Genomic DNA, 22,509 nt, shown 5'->3' with positions numbered 1-22,509 from the left:
AGCAATAGAAGCAAAAAGTATTCTCCAAATCAGTTTATAGTTTGACCAAAACCAACTCCTGAAATACATATAAACGTAAAATGCTACAACTATTATATACATAAAAATTTTCTTTCTTACCAATTACAAAAGCATTAGTATATATTTGTAAGAACGCAAGTCTATCTGTTTCCTCATGCCCTATTCAAATAAACCATCTTGCATATTAGCATTGCTTTCTCTGAAATAAATATTTTCAGAGCTCTGGGGTACATCTGATATATGAATCACAAATTTTTGTCCATCTTTGAGGGTTATGAGGGCCTCTTGTCCCACAGGAAGGCTGAGTTTGATGGCGCTTTCAGTAGCCTTGTCTTCCAACAATACCTGGATGAGCTGTAAGAGAGGAAAGTTTAAAAGAAAAGGATAAACATTCCTGCTATAGGAACCGCCATTTGAATTCACCTACCACATCCTTGCCCTTATCCAGGGACCTAAACAGGAAATGTGTGCATTTACCCCTACTAAGGGAGATTCTAATTTCTCAGGGGAATGCTCAAGGTCTCGTGCCAGGAAAACTCACAATATGGAGATGAAGCAAGAGAGTGGGGTATGGGAAACATGTGGGTTCCCTTTAGGAAAAGGAACTGGAAGGGGGAGTTACACTTTTTGGGAAATACCCTTGAGATACTTTGAGAGCAAAAGCCAACACAGTTGTTTTCTAGACATGGGAGAGCGTGGATCAGTTATGAGCATCAGAAGGGAGCCTGTGAAATGCACCATGGGTCTCATGTGGCTAAAGTGCCCATCACTCTGGCTGTCCTCCAGATGGACACCAATCCTGGCCTTCTCATCAGTCGTTAGAGTTGACATAACAGACTCAAGTTCCACCAAGACTCCCCCTGTACGATCTGTCAAATATAACTGTTAGATGGAAAGGGAGAACCCTGTGAGAACAGTCACCTGATATTGGTTGCATTGACCCTTAGATGGGTCAACTTGCAAACAAATTAGAGGTTCTGATTTAGCTCACATGCCAGCTCTCAGTTCACCTGCCTGAGCAAGTCTTCCCATCAGAGAAACAGGGATAATACATCATCCTTCCTTTAGCTCCAAAGAAACTTTGAAGACTTGCAAATTTTTCTGTAGATTACTTTAAAAGCAACAAAAGTATATTTTCTTGGTCTGATTGCATCAGTAAATCCCCCTAAGCTAATGCATTTTGACAAAGGTGTGCACAAGACGATGTCAGATGCAAGATTTATGAAAGTATATTGTTCTTTCTCCCAACTCAACAATAACATTGACCCATATAATGAAACAATGTTTTTCTCTTGGACAGGAATGTCTCTCTCTCTCCCTCTCTCTCTCTCTCTCTCTCTCTCTCTCTCTCTCTCTCTCTCCCTCCCTCCCTCCTTCTCCCCTCAATATTTTTGCTCTGCTTTAATCTTTTTTTATTTATTCTTTTTTAGGTATAAATGACAGTACAGTGTATTTTGACATATGGTACATACATGGAGTATAACTTATTCTAATTAGGATCCCATTCTTGTGGGGGACATGATGTGGAGTTTCAATAGTTGTTCATACATGAATGAAGGAAAGTGATGTCCAATTCATTCTACTGTCTTTCCTATTTCCATCCCCCTTCCCTTTCCTTCATCCCCTTTGTCTAATCCAGTGAACGTCTCTTCTTCTTCCCCACCCCATTGTGTGTTCAAATCTGCATATCAGAGAGAACATTGAGACTTTGGTTTTTTGGAATTGGCTTTTTTCACTTAGCGTGATATCGAATATCTGACCTAAAGAGAAAGCCATGTAGCTTAATTCTTTTAAAAGAATGTTACTTATTTAATATTGTTAAAATGTTTTGGCATCTTACATTTCAGATGCTGCTAGCTTGTGGAAGAGTGGCAGATGGATGCTGTCATTTAGAATGCTGACTCCAGTTGTGATGGTAGGTGCAGGGCAGCGCTAAATTGGTCAGAGAATGAGGCTGTCACAGATGTGCAGTGAATGGGGCCTTAACTTATGGCAGATGAATACAGATGGGACACAGAGGGTATGCTTTTTTGTTGATGATGAGTGCAAATGCTGAATAATGAACACAATGAAAATTAGATGAGCGTAACTTTTTGGTGTTAGCTTGTTTAAGTCATTATTGCTAATGCAGCAGGCATGAAGGAACAGAAAAGGGTTTAATTAATCTCTAATGCACATTACCTTGGATTATCTGTCATTCATCTGCTTGTATTGCTTTTTTATGCAATTCAATTAAGTATTCAATATCCTCACTATGGTCTCCACCAATTAAGTATAGGTTAGACCTTATGTAATGAACTTCAGAAGAGCTAGGCAACTGAGTGCAGAGTGATAGGGAAGGTGCTTAGATTGGGAAGTTTTGTTGCAGAGATCATAATGATGACTGCTGATTATTTGGTACTTACTGTGTTCCAAGGAACTTTCTAAGAATTTTACACTTGTGAAATTATCTAAACCTCATGACAGCTCTATGGAATTAGATATTATTATGCCCATGAATTAAGCAAATTGCCTGAGGTCCTCAGCTAATCAGTGGAAGAGATAGAATATGAAGCCAGGGATTTATGTACAAGAATTGTCTACTTATCAGATATTTTCAATTTATTTCCAAGTCACTGATTTTGCAATTACAGCACATGGTAGAATATTCTCTGGGAAGAGAGGACGACAGTCTTAAAAGGAGATTTGTGGTGGTGTGAGTCCCTGCTCTCCCAATTATTAGTTAAGAGACCTTGGGAAAATTACTCAATCCCTCCGTGTGCCTCAGTCATGTCATCTGTGGTGGCACCTCTCACAGAGACTAAGTGATGCATTTAAGGGGACTGTCACCGTCTACTGTGCACCCACTTAAGAGGTAAAGCTGACTCCTGGTTACCTTGCTGACTAAAGAGCATGTAAAGTTGACAGAGGTTCTCTACTTGGCTAAACTAGGCCTCTGAAACTTCTCCTAGGCCCATCTGTGTACTTCCATGTAAAAAGTCCAGGTTTAGCAAAGAACCCTGAATATCAGCCCTTTAAGCAGTGAGCAGACCAGGCTTATTCCAGTAACAACATCAGAATCTGGCACTGACTACAGCTGGGTAGATGCATGTACTATCTCAGAGTGAAAAAGTAAAGGCCAAATACAGACAGAAGAGAATTTGTAAACCCAAGGGAAGCATGTTCTGGACTCTTGCTCATATTATTTCTACCTAGCATGCTCTCTCATCTGAACAGTGTTCTTAAACAGTTTGTATGAGATCTCTGTACTCTGGAGAACTCAGAATGAGGGTTTAGGAAGGGGAGCTTTCTGGGGTTCTGACTATTTTGAGGAGTATAGGATGTGAACAGTTTCAGGCTATGATTCATCGCGGTGTCCAGGAACATTATTAACTTGCATCAAGGGCAATACACCTGATTCTAATGGTCTCCTCATAAGCACAAGTTAGAGGGAATTTTTTTTTTTTTCAGTGCTGAGGATCAAACCCAGGGCCCTGTGCTTGCAAGGCAAGCACTTTACCAACTGAGTTATCTTCCCAGTCCCAAGAGGGGAATTTGAAACAAGAGAAGACTATGAATAGTGGCTGAACATCAAATGTGTATAGATGTTTGAGAAAATATTACTAAGATCATTGCTGTCACCATGTTTTTTCAAAACCCAGTCCACTCTTCCCTCCTCAAGACAGGAGATTCAGTTGTTTTCTGTATCAGTCTGGGCTTTCTGGCATTTGAGGGCTTATCTCTGACCTCTCTGGCCTGTGTCCTACTCTTCTCAGGGAATCTGATCCCCTCTCCTTTGATCTAGTGTGTGTGATAATGATGGACTTGATATCACGCAGACTGGGGCTCCAACCCCTGTTCCACCATTTTCTTTCACTTATTTGCAGTGTGACTTTGCATAAATCATTTAGCTTCTCTGTGCCTGTTTCCTCATCTGTCACATGAGAATAAGAAAAGAGACTCCAGGATTGTACAGCTTCAAGATAATGAATGTAAAGGGTTTAGAGTAGGTGTTAGATAAAGAGCAACTCATTTTTAAATCTTTTCGGATGTATGCCAGTTCAATCTTTTCAAAATCATTTCCAGTCAGTCCTTCCTTTCTGTGAAGGTTGGAGGCACTTTCAGTGCAGAACATTCAGCTAAGTGGTTGTTGGCGCTCTATTAGTCAGTCTAGCATGCCAGCTGAGCCCAGGAATGCAGTCCACACTTCTAACCATGTGTGGAGAGCAGGCTGTACCCTCTCCGAGTTACCTCATGATATATAGAACAGCAGTTTTCAGGCTGTGCCTCAACCTTTGTTTCTCCGTTTTGTAAAGCAGTAGTTTGCCACGAGCTACTCCACTTTAAGTGCAGTAGAACCACTCTATGCTTTATTTGTACAAGTAAACCACCACCATCTACTTGGCACAACCATAGGCATAAACTTATAAAGAAATTAATTGTGCTAATAAGAATGACCACCCATGAACTCACCAAATTAATCAGAAGCACAAGGTGCATGCATGTGTCAAGCTCATATCAGAAAAAAAACTAGGCCCATAAGTTTATCAAACACACCAGACCACCAAATGACACCCCCACTTGAGACCCATAAAGAAGGGACACCCCAAAACTGGAGATGGCAGTACCTCGACCCTGTCACCTGATCACTCGTCATGAGCCTTGCCCAGGAAAATCACCACTGTGATGAATGTCAGGCTTTAGCAGAGTGTGGCTTCTCCTGCCTGTGATGACCACAGAAGTCCCACTCCAAATTGACATCTGAAAATGACACGCCAAGCTGACAGTCTGGACCTTGACCTAGAATACATTTCTGCACTTTGACAGCTCTGTGCCCTGCAAAGGTTCTTGGACTGGTCCTCATCTTGGCATTCATATCTGCTCTGTCTTTGCTCTTAGTTCAACCTTCTAAACCCCTGTGGCTGCCTTAACCCTTTCTTAGCTTTTCTGTAAAACATATAGTAATATCTAGCAATGAGCAATGAAATTCATGGCAAGACCAAAAGTGTCCTTCAAATTACTTCCGAAGTGGACAAGAGAGCAAAAGGTGGTAGTTCATTTGTAGAAAATACACAAAAGCAAAGGGTCTAATTGGAAAATAACGCCAAAAGAAAAGGATTAACGGGACTAACTCTTGACAAGGCCCACTGAATTGGTGTGAGGCTAGGAATTAGGCTACCGGTGTCTCTGTTTGTGTGGGAAGGAAATCCTTTAGTAGTGCAGGTGTATTAAGAAACTTCTGGCCAGCTACTAAGCCCAGTGCCCACATTAACATGGGATTGACTTGTAGATGAAGCCCCCATGAATAGGATGGCCACCATGGGTGTCCTGAAAAGGACCAACGAAGGTCAAACTCCACCAACCAACATGAAGGAGGAATCGAACACCTGATTGGCAGAGTGCAGAAGGTAGTTCCCACTTCTTCTGGTAAACATCAACCGGTAATAACTTTGGAGACGGCATTGTTTCTCTGATCAGAGACGACCCACTCTCTCTGGAAAGTCCTCTCTGCTTAAGCCTCACTTTGCTTTTACTTTACCTTCACTTCAATTTCACTTGTAATGGAGTTCTTTTGCATGGCTTTTGGTGTCTGACTAAATTTTCTTCCATCAGGACAGAAGAGCCGAGGTTTGGCGTTTCAGCTCCCTGAATATCTGACATATACATATTTGTGTAGCGTGTGATTTGAACGTTACAGATATTAGAAATTAAGATTGGAATAAAAGAACCTGCGACTGACTGCCCAGCTTATGACTACCAGGTGACCCACAAGTATTCAGTGAACTGCCATTGAGGAAAGCAGTGTAGCCTGTGAATGTATTGTCATTCAATCAATTCTGACCTTGTGGAAAGACCCAAACGTGTTTGATCTATGTTAATGACCTAGCATGCTTACAGCACCACGTCAGGCACCTATCACTGAACTAAAATCATAGCAACAACCAGCAGAGAAGGTATCATAACCATCGAGGTTATGATGACCTCAAGTAAAGTGGATTCTAGAATCCTTTATCATCGTTCGGACGGTGTGATCTTTGTGGGTTTCCTAAACACCTTGTAGTTCTTATTTCCCATGAAATAACCGGGGTTTGGGGAGGGGTCTTGGCATCTCTACCTTATTGCCTGTGGTAGCGTCTACCAGGAAGCCCAGGACCCGGAGAATCATGTTGCTCATGCCCACAGGGCTGGGGCTCTGGCTTGTGTGTTTCAGGGTCACCCAGGGTGGCTCTGCACTTGGGCTTGCACACTCCTGAGTTGGCGGAGAATCTAGGGGATGGAAAAGGGCCGGGACTGGCTGGATGAGAGACTGGTCATCTGGCAGCATGTCTTTGAGATTCCCCATGTCCTCCTCTTCCTCTTCCTCCTCTATGTATGACTGAAGTATGTGAATCACGTATTCCAAAAGCAGCAGATGAAACAGATGCCAGGAGCCTGCATTTAAATAACAACCAGAAATGAATACATTTGAGAGATCACGGGCAGAGAGGCAATAAATAAGTCGCTGTGAAACTCACAACTCTTCTGGGACTTTTAACTCTTGTGCACCTGACCATCATTCCTAAAGAGGACCCTTAAGTAGGGGTGGAGGGGGAGGAGAGGTGAGGAGATGGCAGGGTGAGGGGGTTCATGACTCTTGCAGCAACCCATGCCCAGGAAATCCTTGCGGAACAGCTTTTGAACAGAAACACAGAAAGCTGAACAACCTAAGCCACAAAGAAAACTGCAAATCCATCTAGTGGGAGCTGGGAGGAATGTGAATCCTACAGGAAAATGCATGCTGTTCCCAGAGCTGAATGTGCCCCTTTGTTCTTTGAGAAAGAAGATGTCCTTAATATTTGCCTGAGAAACAGAGAGAGATATCTGACCAAATGCAATTGTTAAGATAATTTTTAGAAAAAGGTAAAACCAGGACTCTTACACAATTTTATTTAACTTACTAATGAATGAATCAGATGGTGCAATTGGTTCAAAGAAGAATTCAAAGTACTAAACACACAGAGGCAGTGGAGAATTGTGACATTAATCTACAAATAGATGTAAATCAGATCTGTCCTCAGGGCTATAATCGATTGCATCCACCTGACATAAGTAGTTTGCATATCTATGAATGGGAATCATTTGTATTGCTATCAGTTTGCTATAATTTGCAGAGTTGTAAAATAGCTCAGAGACAATAAAAGGTGGGGACATCCCAGGCAGCCCAGAAGGCTGTGCTCAACCTTTTCAAAGACTTTTGTCCAATTCAAGGGATCATTTGGTCCATTTTGAAGCTTTGAAGCTTTTTCCCTCCCTAATGTTGGTTACTCCTTGATGGATCTGGGATGAGACATACAGCCTCTAGATGGGATGGCGTGGTCTGGTAAACCTGATCCACATGCCCAGCCTGTTTAACCTTGTGAGAAATAGAAAGTCAGGTGGTCCTTTTCAAAACTACAGTATTTGGCCTTAAATATAAAATTACTGGGGATGTAAGAAAAGCAGCCAGAGAGAAAATGAAGCAGAATGGTTATCACAGTTAACTCACACAATACAAACCAGAGGTAGGGCAAGGGATGGGCCTGACCAACAGAGAGCAAAATATCTCTTTTAAGGAATAGTAACTTAAGAAATCAGAACTGCTATGTGCAAAATGCACTCACCTCCAAAAGGCTTCTTCCTGCCAGAGAGAACAAAGGGAGATGAAGGTGACTAGAGGTACATTTCTTTTTTTCTTTTTGGTACTAGGGATTAAACTCAGGGTAGCTTAACCACTGAGCCGCATTCCCAGCCCTTTTGTATTTTTTATTTTGAGACAGGGTCTTGCTAAGTTGCTTAGGTCCTCACTGAGGCTGGCTTTGAACTTGCGATCCTCACGCCTCAAAGGTACATTTTAAAAATAATCCAATACTGAATAAGAATAAATAATGGTCGGGCAATGGGAAATGGGCCCAATTAAGGTCTTATTCAAAGACAGAGCCCACAACAGGAGGCTAGCCCATGGAAATATTAATGGGCACCATCAAGGACTTTATTAAATGTAAAAGACCATGAGGCTCACCTGTAGGAATGCTCCAGCCAACTCCCTTGTCCCAGAGAGAAGGGAAAATGGAAGGTAGACTTGAACCCAGATGGGAGTTACAGGAAGGATCACAACTGAAGCTAAAGGACACGGCCAATAGCTTTCATGCATTTGCAATACCCGTATAACATAGACTTTGATCGATGTTCATACCACGAACCCTATAAGCCAATAAACTAGCAGACAAAAATGGGTTTTCCTGCCATCAGGCCCCCTCCCACATGGCAGGAGTTCTATCTCTTCTCATTTAAATCAATTCTACTCCTTTTACTCTTCCCTTCCCTTATTGTCTGTGTATTTTATTCTTCAAATTTGTAAGACAAGAACCCAGAAAGAAATTGGCGAAGTAGGGAATCTGGTCTCATCTCAAAACTCCGGTTTCACAATAGGAGATAGTAAATCCTAGACGAATTTGGGGAAGATTGTGCACACCATAGTACTCAACCGAGGAGGAACCAAGGGAGGGACCTTGTAAGGGAGAAAATCCTAATTGTAACTGCTCTGGCTATGCCGGCTCACCCAAACACCTGACCTTGCAAGACCTTCAGTAAAAGTTTTGCTTTCACTGTACCTTGTGTCTCTGAGTCCATTCTTTGGATTTGGGCAGGTGAGCATGTTCCTCACATTGTGAAAGAAGAAGAGGGAAAATTACTGGTGCAAATATTTTGATGCATATGGAGGTTCAGACAAGGTAGACTGGGAAAAGCAAAGACAACCACAGGGCTGGATTTCTTTTTGTGACCATACATGAACTCTACTCTCTCATTGCTCTGGAAGAGCTTTAGCATAAAGCAGAGTCAGTTTGGACTTCATTAAAGGGGAGGAACTGATTATAATTGGATGTCACCTATATGGCTGTTTACACTGATAGCCCTGGGCGGAGCTCAAGGGTGTTTTCTTGGGTGTTTACAAAACAGGTGAGGGCTTGCCTCCTCCTGGCTCTATCTACTGGCTGAGAGACTATCTGGCTCTGGGAAAGGGATGACTTGCCCTGACTATTGTGGAAACTTACAAGGGCAGGGTCTTTGTCTCTCCACTGCCATACATGCAAGTGCCCAAGAAGGTACCTGGGATACTGGAGGGAAAATCAAAATGTCTGTTGAATGGATGATTCATTCCAGGAAGCTGCAAAAAAATTCCCTTCCCACAACCTTATTTGTGAGCCTCTTTGTCAAAGACATGACTTTCATCAATAGAGGAAGATGAATTATGGGTCGGGAAATCCACAAAATGTGGTGCGGCTATACTCCTACCATGGGCGTACAATGGCAACTTTACCAATTGTTATTCTCGAAAGTTAAATACAGATGCTCCAAAGAACCCATGTTTTTCCCCTCTGTGTCTGTCATCTTTCCATGCTTTCCTTTAAAAGTTTATAATTAAAAACAAAACAAAACAAAACAGGGTAGCCTTCTACATGTCTACCATGGAATGAAAGCGAAGCACAGTTCATCTGATGGACTATCACTTTGCCATTAATAAAATGACAACTGTGGTTTTGTATGGTTTTCCTTATCTATGTCGCTCGTTACATTTTAAAAAGTTAAAAGAAGGCGAATGGATTCTACATAGCAATATTCAAAATATTATTCTAAGTAATATGATGATGATTGTGTGTGTGTGTGTGTGTGTGGTGGCAGCCATCAAACTCAGGGTCTTAGGCCAGAGCTAACACTGAGTTACACTCCTAGACCTATGATAACAATTTTAAAAGGCAGAACACAAAATATTTTTGCATTTTCTGACTTACCAAAACTCTCTTTGTGGCAGAGGGTCATGGCTTTGCTCACAGCAGTGAGAAGGAAATTCCATCGTAGTTGGAAGCTGGCAGCCAGTTTTATGAACTCTTCTTTGCTTCTGCTTGACTATTACATTTTTGTGAGGGAGAAAAAAGATAAAAACCAAGAAGAATGGCCTTTTTTTTTTTTTTTAAATGCACAAGTTTGTCATATACAGACATTTTTTAAAGGTGAAAGGAAATGAGAAAGACAAAATGGTAAGAGTAAAAAATGAAACAGTGGATTACGGGGGCTTTTTCTGGTCTCTCTCCATCTCCTATAGAGATGGTTCCAGGACAGAACCCTTTGAAGAAAGTAGAGAGAAGCAGGGACCTGGAAAATTGACCTACTTTTTTCTTTCTTTTTTTTTTCTATAATCTCCACAAAATTTTTAAATAGAGGTCAGATAAATGTTAGGTTAAATTTATGGGAGGCTATTGTTTTGGACTAAATTCCTGTGCTGGGCTCCAAGAGACCAAAACATAATGGAATCACTTGTGCTAAATTTCTGAGACAGAAGGGAAGGACCCAGCACTCCCCAATAGGTATTTTATTATTCCATCTTTAGAAGTTATGGGGGCCACAATATGCTGCATGGCTGGCTTAGGCTACATCAGATGTCCCAAGGCCACTTGAGACATTGTGCTTTTGGTTGTGGCAAGCTTTGCTTATGGGTTCCTCCCAGATAACTCCATCCCACAACCTGTCTGGATGGTTCTAGTTACTTTAGCCATTACCAATATGGTGTGTGAGGAGCCTTCCTATTATAGTTTGGATATGAGATACTCCTCAAAAAAGTTCATGTTAGGCAATATAGCAATGTTCAGAGGTAATATGATTAGATTATGGGAGCTGAAACTTAACCATTTAATTGATTATGGAATAGTAACTATAGGCAGGTGGGTCATGGCTCAAGGATGTCGGTCACTGGGGGTGTGTCCTTGGTAATTATATTTTGCCCCTGACTCCCCTCTTTCTCTCTCTCTCTCTCTCTCTCTCTCTCTCTCTCTCTCTCTCTCTCTCTCTCTCTCTCTCTCTCTCTGTCTCTCTGGTTGCCTTGAGCTGAGCAGCTTCCTTCTACCAGGCCCCTCTGCCATAACATTCTGCCTCACCTTGGACCCAGAGCAATGAACTTGATTGACTATAGACTGAGTCAAATTTTCCTCCTCTAAGTTTTTCTTGTCATATATTTTGGTTACTTTGATGAAAACCTGCCTAATACACCTCACCTGCCCATGACTGAGCAGCAAGTCTGAAATCAGCTGGCAAGACACTTTGCATGTTTGAGTCCAGCTTTTTCCTTACCCTTATTGGGATAGTATGTGTGCTGCTTGCCCTTATGCTACAGCATAAGTCCTAATAAAACCTCTTCTGTATGTTATGTTTTGTCTATTTGTGACTTCTATCTCAGCAGAGCAGGCTGAAATAGTTGTACTAACAGCTGGCAAAACTGAGACTGCTATCACTAGAAGTGTCTAGCAGCCAGGGCTGGTAATACTGAAGGTGGCTAACAACCAGAAAACAGGAGGGAGAGACAGAGAGCTGCCAGGAGCTGATAACTCCAGCTGCTGGCTCCAGCTGCCAGGAGAGCAGTGGAGAGGCCACTAATGCTAATAACTGAAAGCTGCTGGCATGCAAAGCTCAAAGCTGCTATCTCTAAGGGAGCTGCACTAGGCCTATTCATGATTTCTACCTGAATAGAGAAAAAGAACCCTCAGTTGACTGGCCACATTTCTATGGCACTGAGTTAAAACTAAGTTGTTTATCTGAACTTCTGAGAATACAAGGCAGAGAGAAAAAGAGAAGCCGCTCCCCAAACAGATGAGTTTCCCCCAGCATAATAAGGAAGTGCCCTCTGCTTTAACCTTTACAAAGAAAGTAAGTAACTTTGAAATGGCAACTGCTTATAGTGACTTATTTCTGCTTCTTCGCCTTTTCTCATTTGTAAATGCTGTCCTCATTGCACAGCAGGGCTCCCTCAATCTTTTCTGGTTCTAAGGGTTACCTAGTTCATGAATTTTCCTTTGTTCAAATAAACTCTACTAAATTCATTTTGTCTACATGTTTTATTTTACCAAGTGCCACAGAGAAGCACCATAGGGTAGACTCACTGAAAGACTACAGAATCGCCTTCAAGAAGACTAGAGGCTGTTTTGACTAACTCTTTTGCATATATCATGGTCTGATTGAAAAAAGGGGACACAGAATCCCATAATAATGAAAAGTAAGGGTGTTTACTTAGAAAGACAGAGAGCTGGTCACTGCACCGGGAAAACATTCTCAGGACTGGAAAGCCCCTGTTCCTGCATTCAGTGGAGTCAAAGTCATCTGATGGCCTGAGTAGCACTAACCTGGGTGCTGATGAGATGTTGCTATATACAGACTACAGAAATTCTCTCCGCCGAGGATGAGAGCAGTCTTGGGCCACACTTGAGGTGATCTGCACAGCCTGGAGTCGTGTGCCTGTGTTCTGTGAATGCCCTAAGCCTCTTCTAAGTCTCAATCATATCCCATGTGGACCACCCACTGGCTGGCAACCACATGTCTTTGAAGAAGCGATGGAAAACGGCTAGAAATGACAAAATTCCCTTTCTCCTCACTGTTTTTCTTCCCTTCTGCCCCTGCCAAAAGCCCTCAACACACCAAGGGGGTGCCCTGAGCTTTGGGTAGATGTGAATACCCTTCACTAGTTGGGTGTTTCTCATCATCTGAAATGGAGCTCCAGAGGAACTCCTCCCACCGGTGACCCACGGGGTGGGAGTGGAGGTGAGGGGTAGTTTGAGAGACAGTGAAACTACAAAAACCACAAGGGTGGTTTCTAAAAGTAACAAAGAAAGGCGCTCTGGGCAAGTAGACATCTCTCTGCACAAATGTTTGGGTATCACCCATAAACCCCGCGAGCATCCTCCCTGTCGTCACCACCCTGTGGCACTTCTTCCTCCTTCTTTTAGAAACTGTTCTTAGGCCCAAACTGCAGGAGACGAGAACAGTGAAAACACATGACATACTTGGCCATCTCCCTGGGCTTGTGTACTGCCAGATGCTAACAACTGAAGCCATTTGTCATTTCTGACAAGCTCAAGGGTCTGCATTTTAACAGTCTGTTTCGTTGACAATCATCTGTGCGTGAGTGTTTACCAGCCAAGCTATTTTACAAAAACAAGCCCTTCAAAGGCACGCTGCCACAAGAACCCCATCTTTCTAGCATGTCTCATTGGTAAAGGCTGCAGACACGATGGTGGGGTGGAGACACATGTAATGTCAAGTGGTTTACCATGTAGGACGAGCCTTTTACGCTGCTTCGAGGCAGGACTGGTATTCACGATTTCAGTGGGCTCATCCTGGTTCAAGTTGGAGGCTGAGTATCTAAAATCAGGTACTGGCTTTTGAGAGCCTCTGTGGGTGATGAGGCACAAGCCTTTAACCACCCAGTGCAAAGCGTCTCAGCAGCCAGGCAACTCTGGACATGTCACTGCTGTTATAACCAGCTTTGCCTAAGACCCATAGGGGTGAATACACACCACTGGAGATCTGGAATGATTACTTTTAAGAGGCAAAGAATGGAAACGGATACCTGCTGAGGGTAGGAAATGGCTTTCTAGCTCATTCCTGAGTTTTCTGGTTCATCTCTAGGAGACTGAAAAGCTGAAAGTCCCCTGAAGTCTTTGTGAACTCCTTGACTGGGAAGTCATAGGGACAAGGTCAGGTTGGGAAGGACAGAGGAGTGACAGTAACGTGGCCAGAGGGTGAAAGGAGAACGCCCGACCCCTCGTCTGGTCCCCCCAAGGCCCCCGTCTTTGCTCTCCACTGTGGTCTTGTGTTCTTTCCTCTCTACACAGGCCCTCCACTTACCCGTATGCTCGCCTCCATTGGCGGCATCTCTCTCTGGGATGCCTTGTCTCCCTCTCAGTTAATTTTAATCCTATGCACCCTTTAAAGTTGCTAATGGGTTAATCTGTCCTTTGCAAGTTGTCTTTGCAAACTTGCTTTTCTTTTCTTTCTCTTTCCCTATCATTCTAGATTCTAAAGGAAAAAGCCTCACCTAGATGACTAAGATATTAACTGCTAGAACCAGCTCTTCCAGGAAGAAGGCCAGGAGAGACATCAGTCAGAAGACCTCCTAATCAGTAATCTCTCTTTAGATTTACAGGATCCAGAACATCTGGTGAACCTCAAGATAACATCAGAATAGGCCAAAGAAATGGACGCCACAGGATGAATGATTGCCCCAGCACACCGTGCCCCCATCTGTGGTTGAAAACACACTTCCTTCAAAGTCCAAGTAAGCCCTCTGCTTACAGTTGCTAGCTCCACGGTCCTCAGGAGGATGGCTCTCCACCTTCTCATTGGCTCATTCTTTGCACCAAAGCTCTTTCTCAACGACCACCTTGCCCCTTTAGCAATTCATCAACATCAGGCAACTAGCAGACTCAGCTCACTGCAGGGTAACATCTTCACATCCAAGTTCAGGTCCTACTCCCTCTTTCAGGCTTTTCTTGTCACCTGAGCCCTGGGCAGCAAGATGTCATAAGAGGCGGAGGCCCCTGGGCTGCCTTGCTTGCATCTAAGTTTTAATCCATAGCCCTGGGCTCTCCTGTCCACTGGGGGCCACTGAAGCAAGGTGCTCCTCAAGGCTGGCTGGCCATGCAGATGGTGATGAAAAGCAAACCCAGGACCCAACGGAAGTGACTGCCAAGAGGCAGGCTGTTCAGAAGGACCAAAGCCACTCGTAGCCACAACCAACTCATCCTAGAGAGGTTTTTAGCTTTGTTCTTTGTTTTTGTGGTACTGGGGATGGAACCCAGGGAGTCATGCATGCTAGGCAAGTGCTCTGCCACTGAGCTACACCCCCATTCCCTCTCTGAGATTTTGAAATCAAGTTAAACCCTCTGGTGGGCGTATCTCCAGGACACTCAGACAAACCAGCTCTCCCCAAACAGACAAACCCTTGCTCTCTCCACACGGTACCCTTGGGTACAGGTGCTGGCCCCTCACACATACACACACACACAAGCATACACACACTCATGCACACACACTCACCCACTTATAAGTCCCACTCATGCACACACATAAGCCATCACATGCACGCTCACCCAAACATAAGCTCACACATACACAGGCATACACACACGTGTGATGTGACTCACACACAACTCTGCCTTGCCAAAGAAATGAGAGGCTGCTTCCCTGCACTCACACCCATGCCACACAACGCGCACTTCAGGCTGACAGCTGGAGAACCTCTTTCTCATACCCCTGGGGTATGGACAACACTTCAAAGGAAGTCCATTCCCCAAGGCCTTGCACTCGACACAAAGGATGAGCTCTAAGGCTGGATTTGTCACCCTCTGTGGTCATCTAGTTGGGAGGCATGTGGTCAGGAAATGGGCACTGGAGGTTATAATTTAGCCAGAACAATCGATGCACGCCTTCTTTGTTCTTATGAAAAAAAAAATTACAGTTTTGTACCTGGAAGACAAAGGCTTGGAGATTTGAGGACAGACAATTCAGGAACACACCGAGATCTGTTGATGTTCCCAGTAAAGAAATTAAACAGCTTAAACCTAAAAAGAAACAACAAAAATAAATTGCTCGCACCCTTGCAGTATTCTATAGGCACTGGTGTCCTTGGTAACCTGAAGAACAGAGGGACAGTAGTTCAAAGGGATTTCGCCAAGGCCTCACACCCATTCAGAACACAAAGGACAAGTTCTAAGGCTGAATTTGTCACCTCTGTGCTCATCTAGTCCCCACATTCTGCCACTTGTTGAAATGGAAAGAAATGTTTTGAAACAATGACTCCACCTTGTAATTACACGGCCCTGTCTTCAGATGAGCTCACTGCTTGGTACAGACATGACCTCACCTGTCCTTGACATTTTCACAAAGAGGCTAGTTTATTAATGTCACTTAAGTGACGGGGAACATCAAAGCCCAGCACCTGGCCTGGGGTTATGCACTCAATCAGGTGGAGCCTGCAGGAGTCAAGCGTTGGGTTCTACACCTGCATGGGTAGCACTGAAGGGAGAAGTGCGGCCTTTGGCCTTCCCACCTCTCTGAGCACCGCTGCCTCACAAGCAGAGCCCTGGCTCGGCTTGGTTAAGGTTTCTCTCACCTTGGAAGCATGTGCCTGCCAGGTACCAGTGACTATCTGTGTGTCACCTTCTGGCCAAGTTCTTCATACTCTTTGAAGGACACACGGATGCCAACAGGAGCACCAGAGGCCTGGGAAGGGCAGCCTGGCAGGCACCTGGAAGCCTCATGCCCTCCTGGGGCTCTCTGGCAGGAAGCAGGGTATGGGTGGCCACCTGGGATTTCTGGAGTAGACAGTGCCCTGGGAGGGAAACCTTTTGGGCCCTTAAAACAGCTCAGAACAGCTGTCCAGAGCTCTGAAGCCTGCTGGATCAGGCACTAACCTTTCTGATATCAGGATGGAAGGAAGAGGAGTCCCTAGGGGGATCTGAGATTTGGGACAGCGAGGACAATAGGGGCAAGGGGCACACGAGGAACAGGATAGGTGTGGGAGGATGGCAAAGGCTATTTGCCAGCAAGTATGTCTGCGTTCAATACTTTAATAACTGGTACAACCTTACCAAGGTCAGCCCTACTCCAAGGTCAAAGATAGAAGGTGGAGTAACTTCTAGGTGGTACTTTTATGCAATTAAAACAACCGCTGGTTATAAAATGCTACCATGTGCCAGCTGGTTGGCCCAAAATGAAAAAGATGCAGCTGACCCCTGGAGGAGCCCCCGGGGACTGGGCAGGCAGCTACATTTCCACATAGCTGAGTGTTTCAGGAAGGGGTTAAGCCACAGAGGGAGAAGCTACTGGGACATCCCGGCAGGGAGTGCCTGGAAGGACACAGGCAGGGGAGCCTGGCACCACATGCCCTCCCGGCAAGTGTCATCTGAAGACCTGAAGATTTGTCCCTGATCCATAATCTAGGAGAGGGGGTCAGAACCGTACTGCAGCCTCCCCTGAAACTCCTCCAGGACCTCACAAGGCTGGGGGGTTCCATCTATCACTGCATTTGCCCCCCAAAAATGTAGTACGACAACATTGACCAGTAATCTGAGCTCTTTATAGGAAATTTTTTTCTTGAAAAATAATTATAATTATCAGAAAGTAAATGGCAAGACTATCCACATGCTTCATATCACTCTTATAAACTAGTTTGATATGGTAAAAAGCACCATTACTAAACTATACATCATCAGAAATAATACTTAATGCTACTAACAGTGGTGACAGCAGAATCTGGTGAGAGACAGAGCTAACTCAATCCAGTTCAGACATGGCAGAAGAGACATTTGAATCTAAACATGTACAAGATAGAGGCAGAAATTAAGACTTTTTTTCCTAAAGAAGACACTCTGGAAAGGAATATTGGCAAGCGAAAATATCAATAAGCAACACTTGTCTAGTCACTCATTTTACTCAGCAAATGTGTATTAGCATGATGTCCCGTCTGATACTTGGGGAGGTTCTGGAAGCTCAGAGTCACAGAGTGATGCGTGGGGTGCTCATCATCCCCCACAGGAAATGAGCATAGCCAAGAGTAAAGAGCATTCTGCCTTCATTAAGAAAATCATAGTGATGGTCATGCAAGCCCCAAATACACACTCAAAGCTCCAGTAAAGAAACCAAGGAGGGAGATTACATTTCATCTCTGTATGGCTCTCCAGTCCCTCTTCGTGGTCACTCGCCAGGGCTTTCTTAGAAATATCCAAAGCACCTTGATTGACGATGGCATGCAGATCTGATTTCAAGACGCTGACTCTCCTGTTATTCTTCAATACCATTCTCATAGTCTAAAGAAACAGGGTGGCATAATTCTTAGTTAAGTTGTGTCCTAAAAGGACATTTGCATGTTCCGCCCCCATCCACAAGATCAAGATTTTGTTGTCAAGGAGGAGAAAAACGTGAATTTGGGTATTGTCCATTAACACTCACTCTTCAGTGGCACTGAAAATATTCAAATTTCACACGTTCTAGAACTGCCTTGCTGGAAACCAGTATTTGGAAGGCAATGGGCAGGTGTGCTCAGGGTTCTAAGGGCGCTGTGGCTCTCCTCTTGTTTCTTATTCTCTGCCCTCCACTCAACAAGCCCAAGCTACTCTAAAGAGGAAAATGGCGGGTGATTGACACCTGCAAGGGAAGCGTGGGTATATAGATCTGCTCATGGTGTAAAAGTGTTGCAGAGCAAGACAGCCTTGAGGAATTAAGTGGGTGAAACCAACCCAGAGTCTAGGGCGAGCTTTGTGCTAGAAGGATGGGACGACTCAGTGGAAGACCTCTTGAGCTCCTCTGGAGCTGAGACTGACTTGGAGCAGAGTAACAGTCCCCATGCTCTGTCCTGATCTGCTGTCTACAGGATTTCAGAACAGATTCATGAGCAACCCTGAGCCAGGGGCTGGCATTATAGAGTTGCCCCTTGGTATCCACAGGGGATTGGTGCCAGGACTCCCATGGATACCACAATCCAGGCATGCTCAAATCTCTGCATATAGCTTATGTACATCCTCCCATATGCTTTAGATCATCCCTACATGACTTGCAGTGGCTAATAGATTGTCAATACTACATAAATAGCTGTCACACTCAATTGTGTAGGGAATAATGACAAGGAAAAGTCCGTTCATGTTCAGAACAGACATAACCACGGTAAGCCTTCAAATATTTTCAGTTCCAGGTTGATCGTCCTACGCGGAACCTAGGGACAGGAATGCTGAGGTGTCATCTTTTCTTCTCCGCCTTCCTCTAGCACTGAAGCTACCCGATCATCCCAGTGAGAAGGCCAAGGCGTAGATGCGCCAAGTCCACAGGGCCACACACAGCGGTGACGGGCCTGTCTGTCTGTGGGTCCCAAGGTCTACTGTGACGCCGCCTTGCCCAGGGTAGCACCTTCCCTTTTGAATGCTGACCTGCTTTCTCTCCTGTGCAGAGAGCTGAGCAGGGCAGGACCCCAGGCCTCCCCGCCAAGGCCAGCAAGGCCAGCAGGCCTCCTCGCCTACTCCCCGCGGGGTGGGCGGAAGTGGGTGGAGCCGGCAGTGACCACAGCTCTTCTGGGAGACTTGCAGCCCTCAGCCCTTCAGGAACCCACTTTGTTCCTCCTGCTTGCTGCAACCTACCTTTGCCATGTTGGAAAGGTATGTCTTTCTTCTGAGTCTTTGGACAAACACAGTGACTTCTGTTAAGAACAACACATCTGGTCATGACTGATCTGCTCCTTCCAGCTCACCTTTGCCAGAGCGGGCAGGAGGTGCCCAGGGTTGAGCAGGGAGGCACAGCTATCTAACCTGCTCCTCACCTCCTCCATCTCCCTGGCCCTTTCCCCCATGGTGGGACTCCAAAGTCTGTCCCCATGTAAGCCCAGCATCTGACAATGGGGCTCCTGTGGTCTGAATGCAGTGTCACCCCTGTGGTGATGGAATTAGGAGGCGAGGCCTGGACATGAGGGTGGAGGCCTCCTGGTGAGAGTAGAGCTTTTGTAAATGAGACCCCAGAAAGACCCCTCTCCTCTCCCACCAGGTGAGGGTAAAGCAAAAAGAGCCAACTATGCACAGGAAGCAGCCATCACCAGACAACTCCTCTGCCCACTCAGGGCTTGGAATTTTGTTAGAACAGCCTGAAAGGACAAAGAAAGGTGCTCCAGGGATTTTAGAATTTTTGTCCAAGAACCCTGAGACCCCCAATTTTCTTATCTCTTAGAAAATGACTAAAGAAAAGGATGAAGAGAGAAAATGTCAAAAGGCAAGCGCTCTTCTCTTATATAGATGTGTTCATTTACTCGTTGGACAGCTGTCAGGGGGACATTTGTAGAGCGTTTGCGGATGTCTTCTGAATTAATGGACACGGGTCTGCCTTTCCCTCAAGGGGTTCGCTCATGGAGGATGAGTCGCCAGATATGTAAATGAGCTGTCAACAGTTGGCTAAGTGCACCCCGAAATATCAGGGGAGGAGAAGGTGAGGGATTTCCAGGACGAGGAGCCCCACTGGAAAGAGGGGCTTTGAGGTGTAGTATGAGTGAGCCAGGGGAATGGGGTGGGGAGGTCCAGGCACGGAGAATATCAGGGAAGGGGCCTTCGGGAGGATAATCAGTCTTGTGCAGTTGGGAGCACTGGTGGGTCATAGGGGTCCCTGGGGAGGTGGAGACCAGGATGGGCCACAGGCCAAACAGTGAGTGACTTTGCAAGCAAGTGACACAGTAGACAGTCTGGCAATTGGGGACCACAGAAGGTCATAAATTGATCGAATCACTGTTTGGGATGATCGCTGCGGGTGGAAGCGAGTGTGCCTGGCTGGGGAGGCTGGGGTGGACTGATCAAGTGGGAAGCCACTGAAGCCGATGAGAGAGGGAGAGAAGACCAGAGCGGAAGCCCGTCAGAGCGAGCCCCGGCATCAGCCTGGGTGGCATCGCACAGGTCCACGTGCCCTACCCGGTACAGCCCCCAACTTCCAAGTGGAGGAAACTGGGACCAAGGTTTCCAGCAGGAGTACTGAACACCGACGGGGGTGGTGGATGGAGACTCACATGGTCCTATTCTGTCAGCATCTTGAGAAGGAAAGAACTCACCTGTTACCACTCGGAAAACAATTGCAAAAGAAGCGAGACTCAGAAACGTGGGGGAATAACGCTTGCTGGCTTGGGGAGGGGACAGCTGTGAGCTGGCCCGAGAAGGACAAGTGCTGGGTAGGAAAGGACAACAGAAAGAGCTTTCGATACTGTTGGGCACTTCAGAAAGGTGCAAGGATATTCCTGGGACTGTCAGACAAGGTGCCATGGAGCAGGGGTGGGCTGGTGTTTAAAGGGCACAAAGAGGCCAGGCGTAGGCAGAACTGGGACAGTTGAGTGGTCACAACAGGAAGCCCCAGCGGGGCTTGACAGACAGGTGGCTTGGTAGAAGCCGTACAGGGCTGAGTCCCCCTTATCCAAAATACTTGGGACCAGAAGTGTTTCTGATTTTTTTTTTGGATTTGAGAATATTTGCATGCACATAATGAAATATGTTGGGGGCTGAGACCCAAGTGCAACCACGACATTGAATCATTTTTCATATATATCTTATACACATAGCTTGAAAGTGATTTTACACAATACTTTAAATGCACCTGCATTGTGACTGTGACCTGTCATGTGAAGTCAGGTGTGGAATTTCCCACTTGTGGTGTCATGATGGTGATTAGAGTCACAGATTTGAGAGCATTTTGGATTTCAGATGTTCTGATTAGCGATGATCAGCCTGTATTCAGAGACTACAACCTGGCAGCCAGGTAGATGGAGATGGAAAGTCACAAGGAGATGATACAATTCAGGGGTGAGACTGCTAAGGTGGGAGAGCCTCAGGTGGCCCTAGAGATAAGAGGAATTAAGGATACAAGAGGGATTTCTAAGAAGGAAATGACATTCTTTGCATAGAGCCACCAGAGGCGGAAAGGCAGCTGGAGCCAGTCACAGGCCAGCCCTCCCTCCCTAGCTGCACGTTACTCACATTTCCAACCCCAGGAACCCACCAAAAGTCCACCCAATTATTCAGGGAGTAGATAGAAAAGGTGTCAATGCATCAGCCCCAGCGCCCATCACCGGCACTAAGGGAAGGTCAAACCCTGAGCAAGGACAGGCCTCCAGACTGTGGCTTCGTGTGGGAACACAAGGGTCACAGAACACACAGCTGAGTAGTGCTGCTCCCGTGTGAATGTTAGTGTCTTCATTTGATGGAATTTTTTTTTTTTTTTCATGGAACCTTACCTTTGAGTTTGGAGATCTGTAAGAGGGTTGGAAACCCTTCCAAAGCATTAAGAAGCCACAGCTTAAATTTCTTACTAAATATCCGGACAGATTTCAGGTACTGAATAGAAACATCTTCCAAGAAGTCATGAAGGAGAACATCCTCAATTCCCTACAACAAAAGCATCAAGAAACTGCGACTCCTGGTAGGACCGGGGTAGCTGATATTCTAAGTACCAAAGCTCATGCATGCCACAGGGTGGGGGTAAGTCATGCTAAGTCTGAGGGAAGGCCCCCACCTGCTCTGCAGGGTGACCACTGCTTCCTGGGCAGGACATCACATCAGGGTGGTGCAGCAGAATTTGAATTTTTTTAATATGCATATCTGATTCATTTTTGTGTGTGATGCTGGGATTGAACCCAGGGCCTTCTCGTGCTAGGCAAGAGCTCTATCACTGAGCTGCTCCTGCAGCCCCTGATTGAATCTTTTAAGAAGCACCATGTTGGTTAATATTGGGTGAGTCAAATCCAACCTACATGAGCATTGAACCCGCCTCCAGTGTTCACGTTGTGTTTAAAAACTTAGGAGCACCAGACTGTTTCCTAAAAAGTAACAAAATAAAAGGTAAGGTTTGGGGGCTGGGATTGTGGCTCGGTGGTAGAGGGGTCACCTAGCAGAGTGAGGAACTGGGTTCAATCCTCTGCAAAACGAAATAAAGGTATTGAGTCCACTCACAACTAATATATATATATATATAAAGGTAAGGTTTGCAACTAGTGGAAGGAGAACAGATTTTTCACCACAAAAATGATACATGTCTAACCCTCAAAACGCAATAATCACTCCAGAGATAGGAGCTGCAGCCCACCCAAGCCAAACCCATGGCAGTTATGAAAATTCTGATTGCTCATTCTCAAATGCCTCTTTGGGTTGAAATGTG

General features: G+C 45.2%; 1 protein-coding gene across 3 annotated transcripts in view; it reads right to left on the bottom strand.

The window, feature by feature from the left end:
• Nucleotides 1-29: 29 nt before the first annotated feature.
• The window catches only part of Rfx8 (regulatory factor X8), a 68,477-nt gene continuing 45,997 nt past the window's right edge, over nt 30-22,509 (bottom strand). For 2 of the 3 annotated variants that reach the window (XM_047523062.1, XM_047523063.1), the window contains 7 exons: nt 21,590-21,740; nt 18,972-19,030; nt 17,501-17,651; nt 15,310-15,404; nt 9,810-9,924; nt 6,116-6,432; nt 30-375 (listed from right to left, as the gene is read on the bottom strand). In XM_047523062.1, coding sequence (XP_047379018.1) covers nt 181-375; nt 6,116-6,432; nt 9,810-9,924; nt 15,310-15,404; nt 17,501-17,651; nt 18,972-19,030; nt 21,590-21,740 — 1,083 coding nt within the window. In that variant the 3' untranslated portion in view covers nt 30-180. The remainder of the gene's footprint in view (nt 376-6,115; nt 6,433-9,809; nt 9,925-15,309; nt 15,405-17,500; nt 17,652-18,971; nt 19,031-21,589; nt 21,741-22,509) is intronic. The other variant, XM_047523064.1, reaches the window with a different exon arrangement.

Source organism: Sciurus carolinensis, chromosome 13, assembly GCF_902686445.1.
Source record: "Sciurus carolinensis chromosome 13, mSciCar1.2, whole genome shotgun sequence".
In the NCBI taxonomy this organism is placed as follows: domain Eukaryota; kingdom Metazoa; phylum Chordata; class Mammalia; order Rodentia; family Sciuridae; genus Sciurus; species Sciurus carolinensis.
The sequence above is the reverse complement of the archived record's forward strand: the minus strand, read 5'-3'. Positions and strand labels throughout refer to the sequence as shown.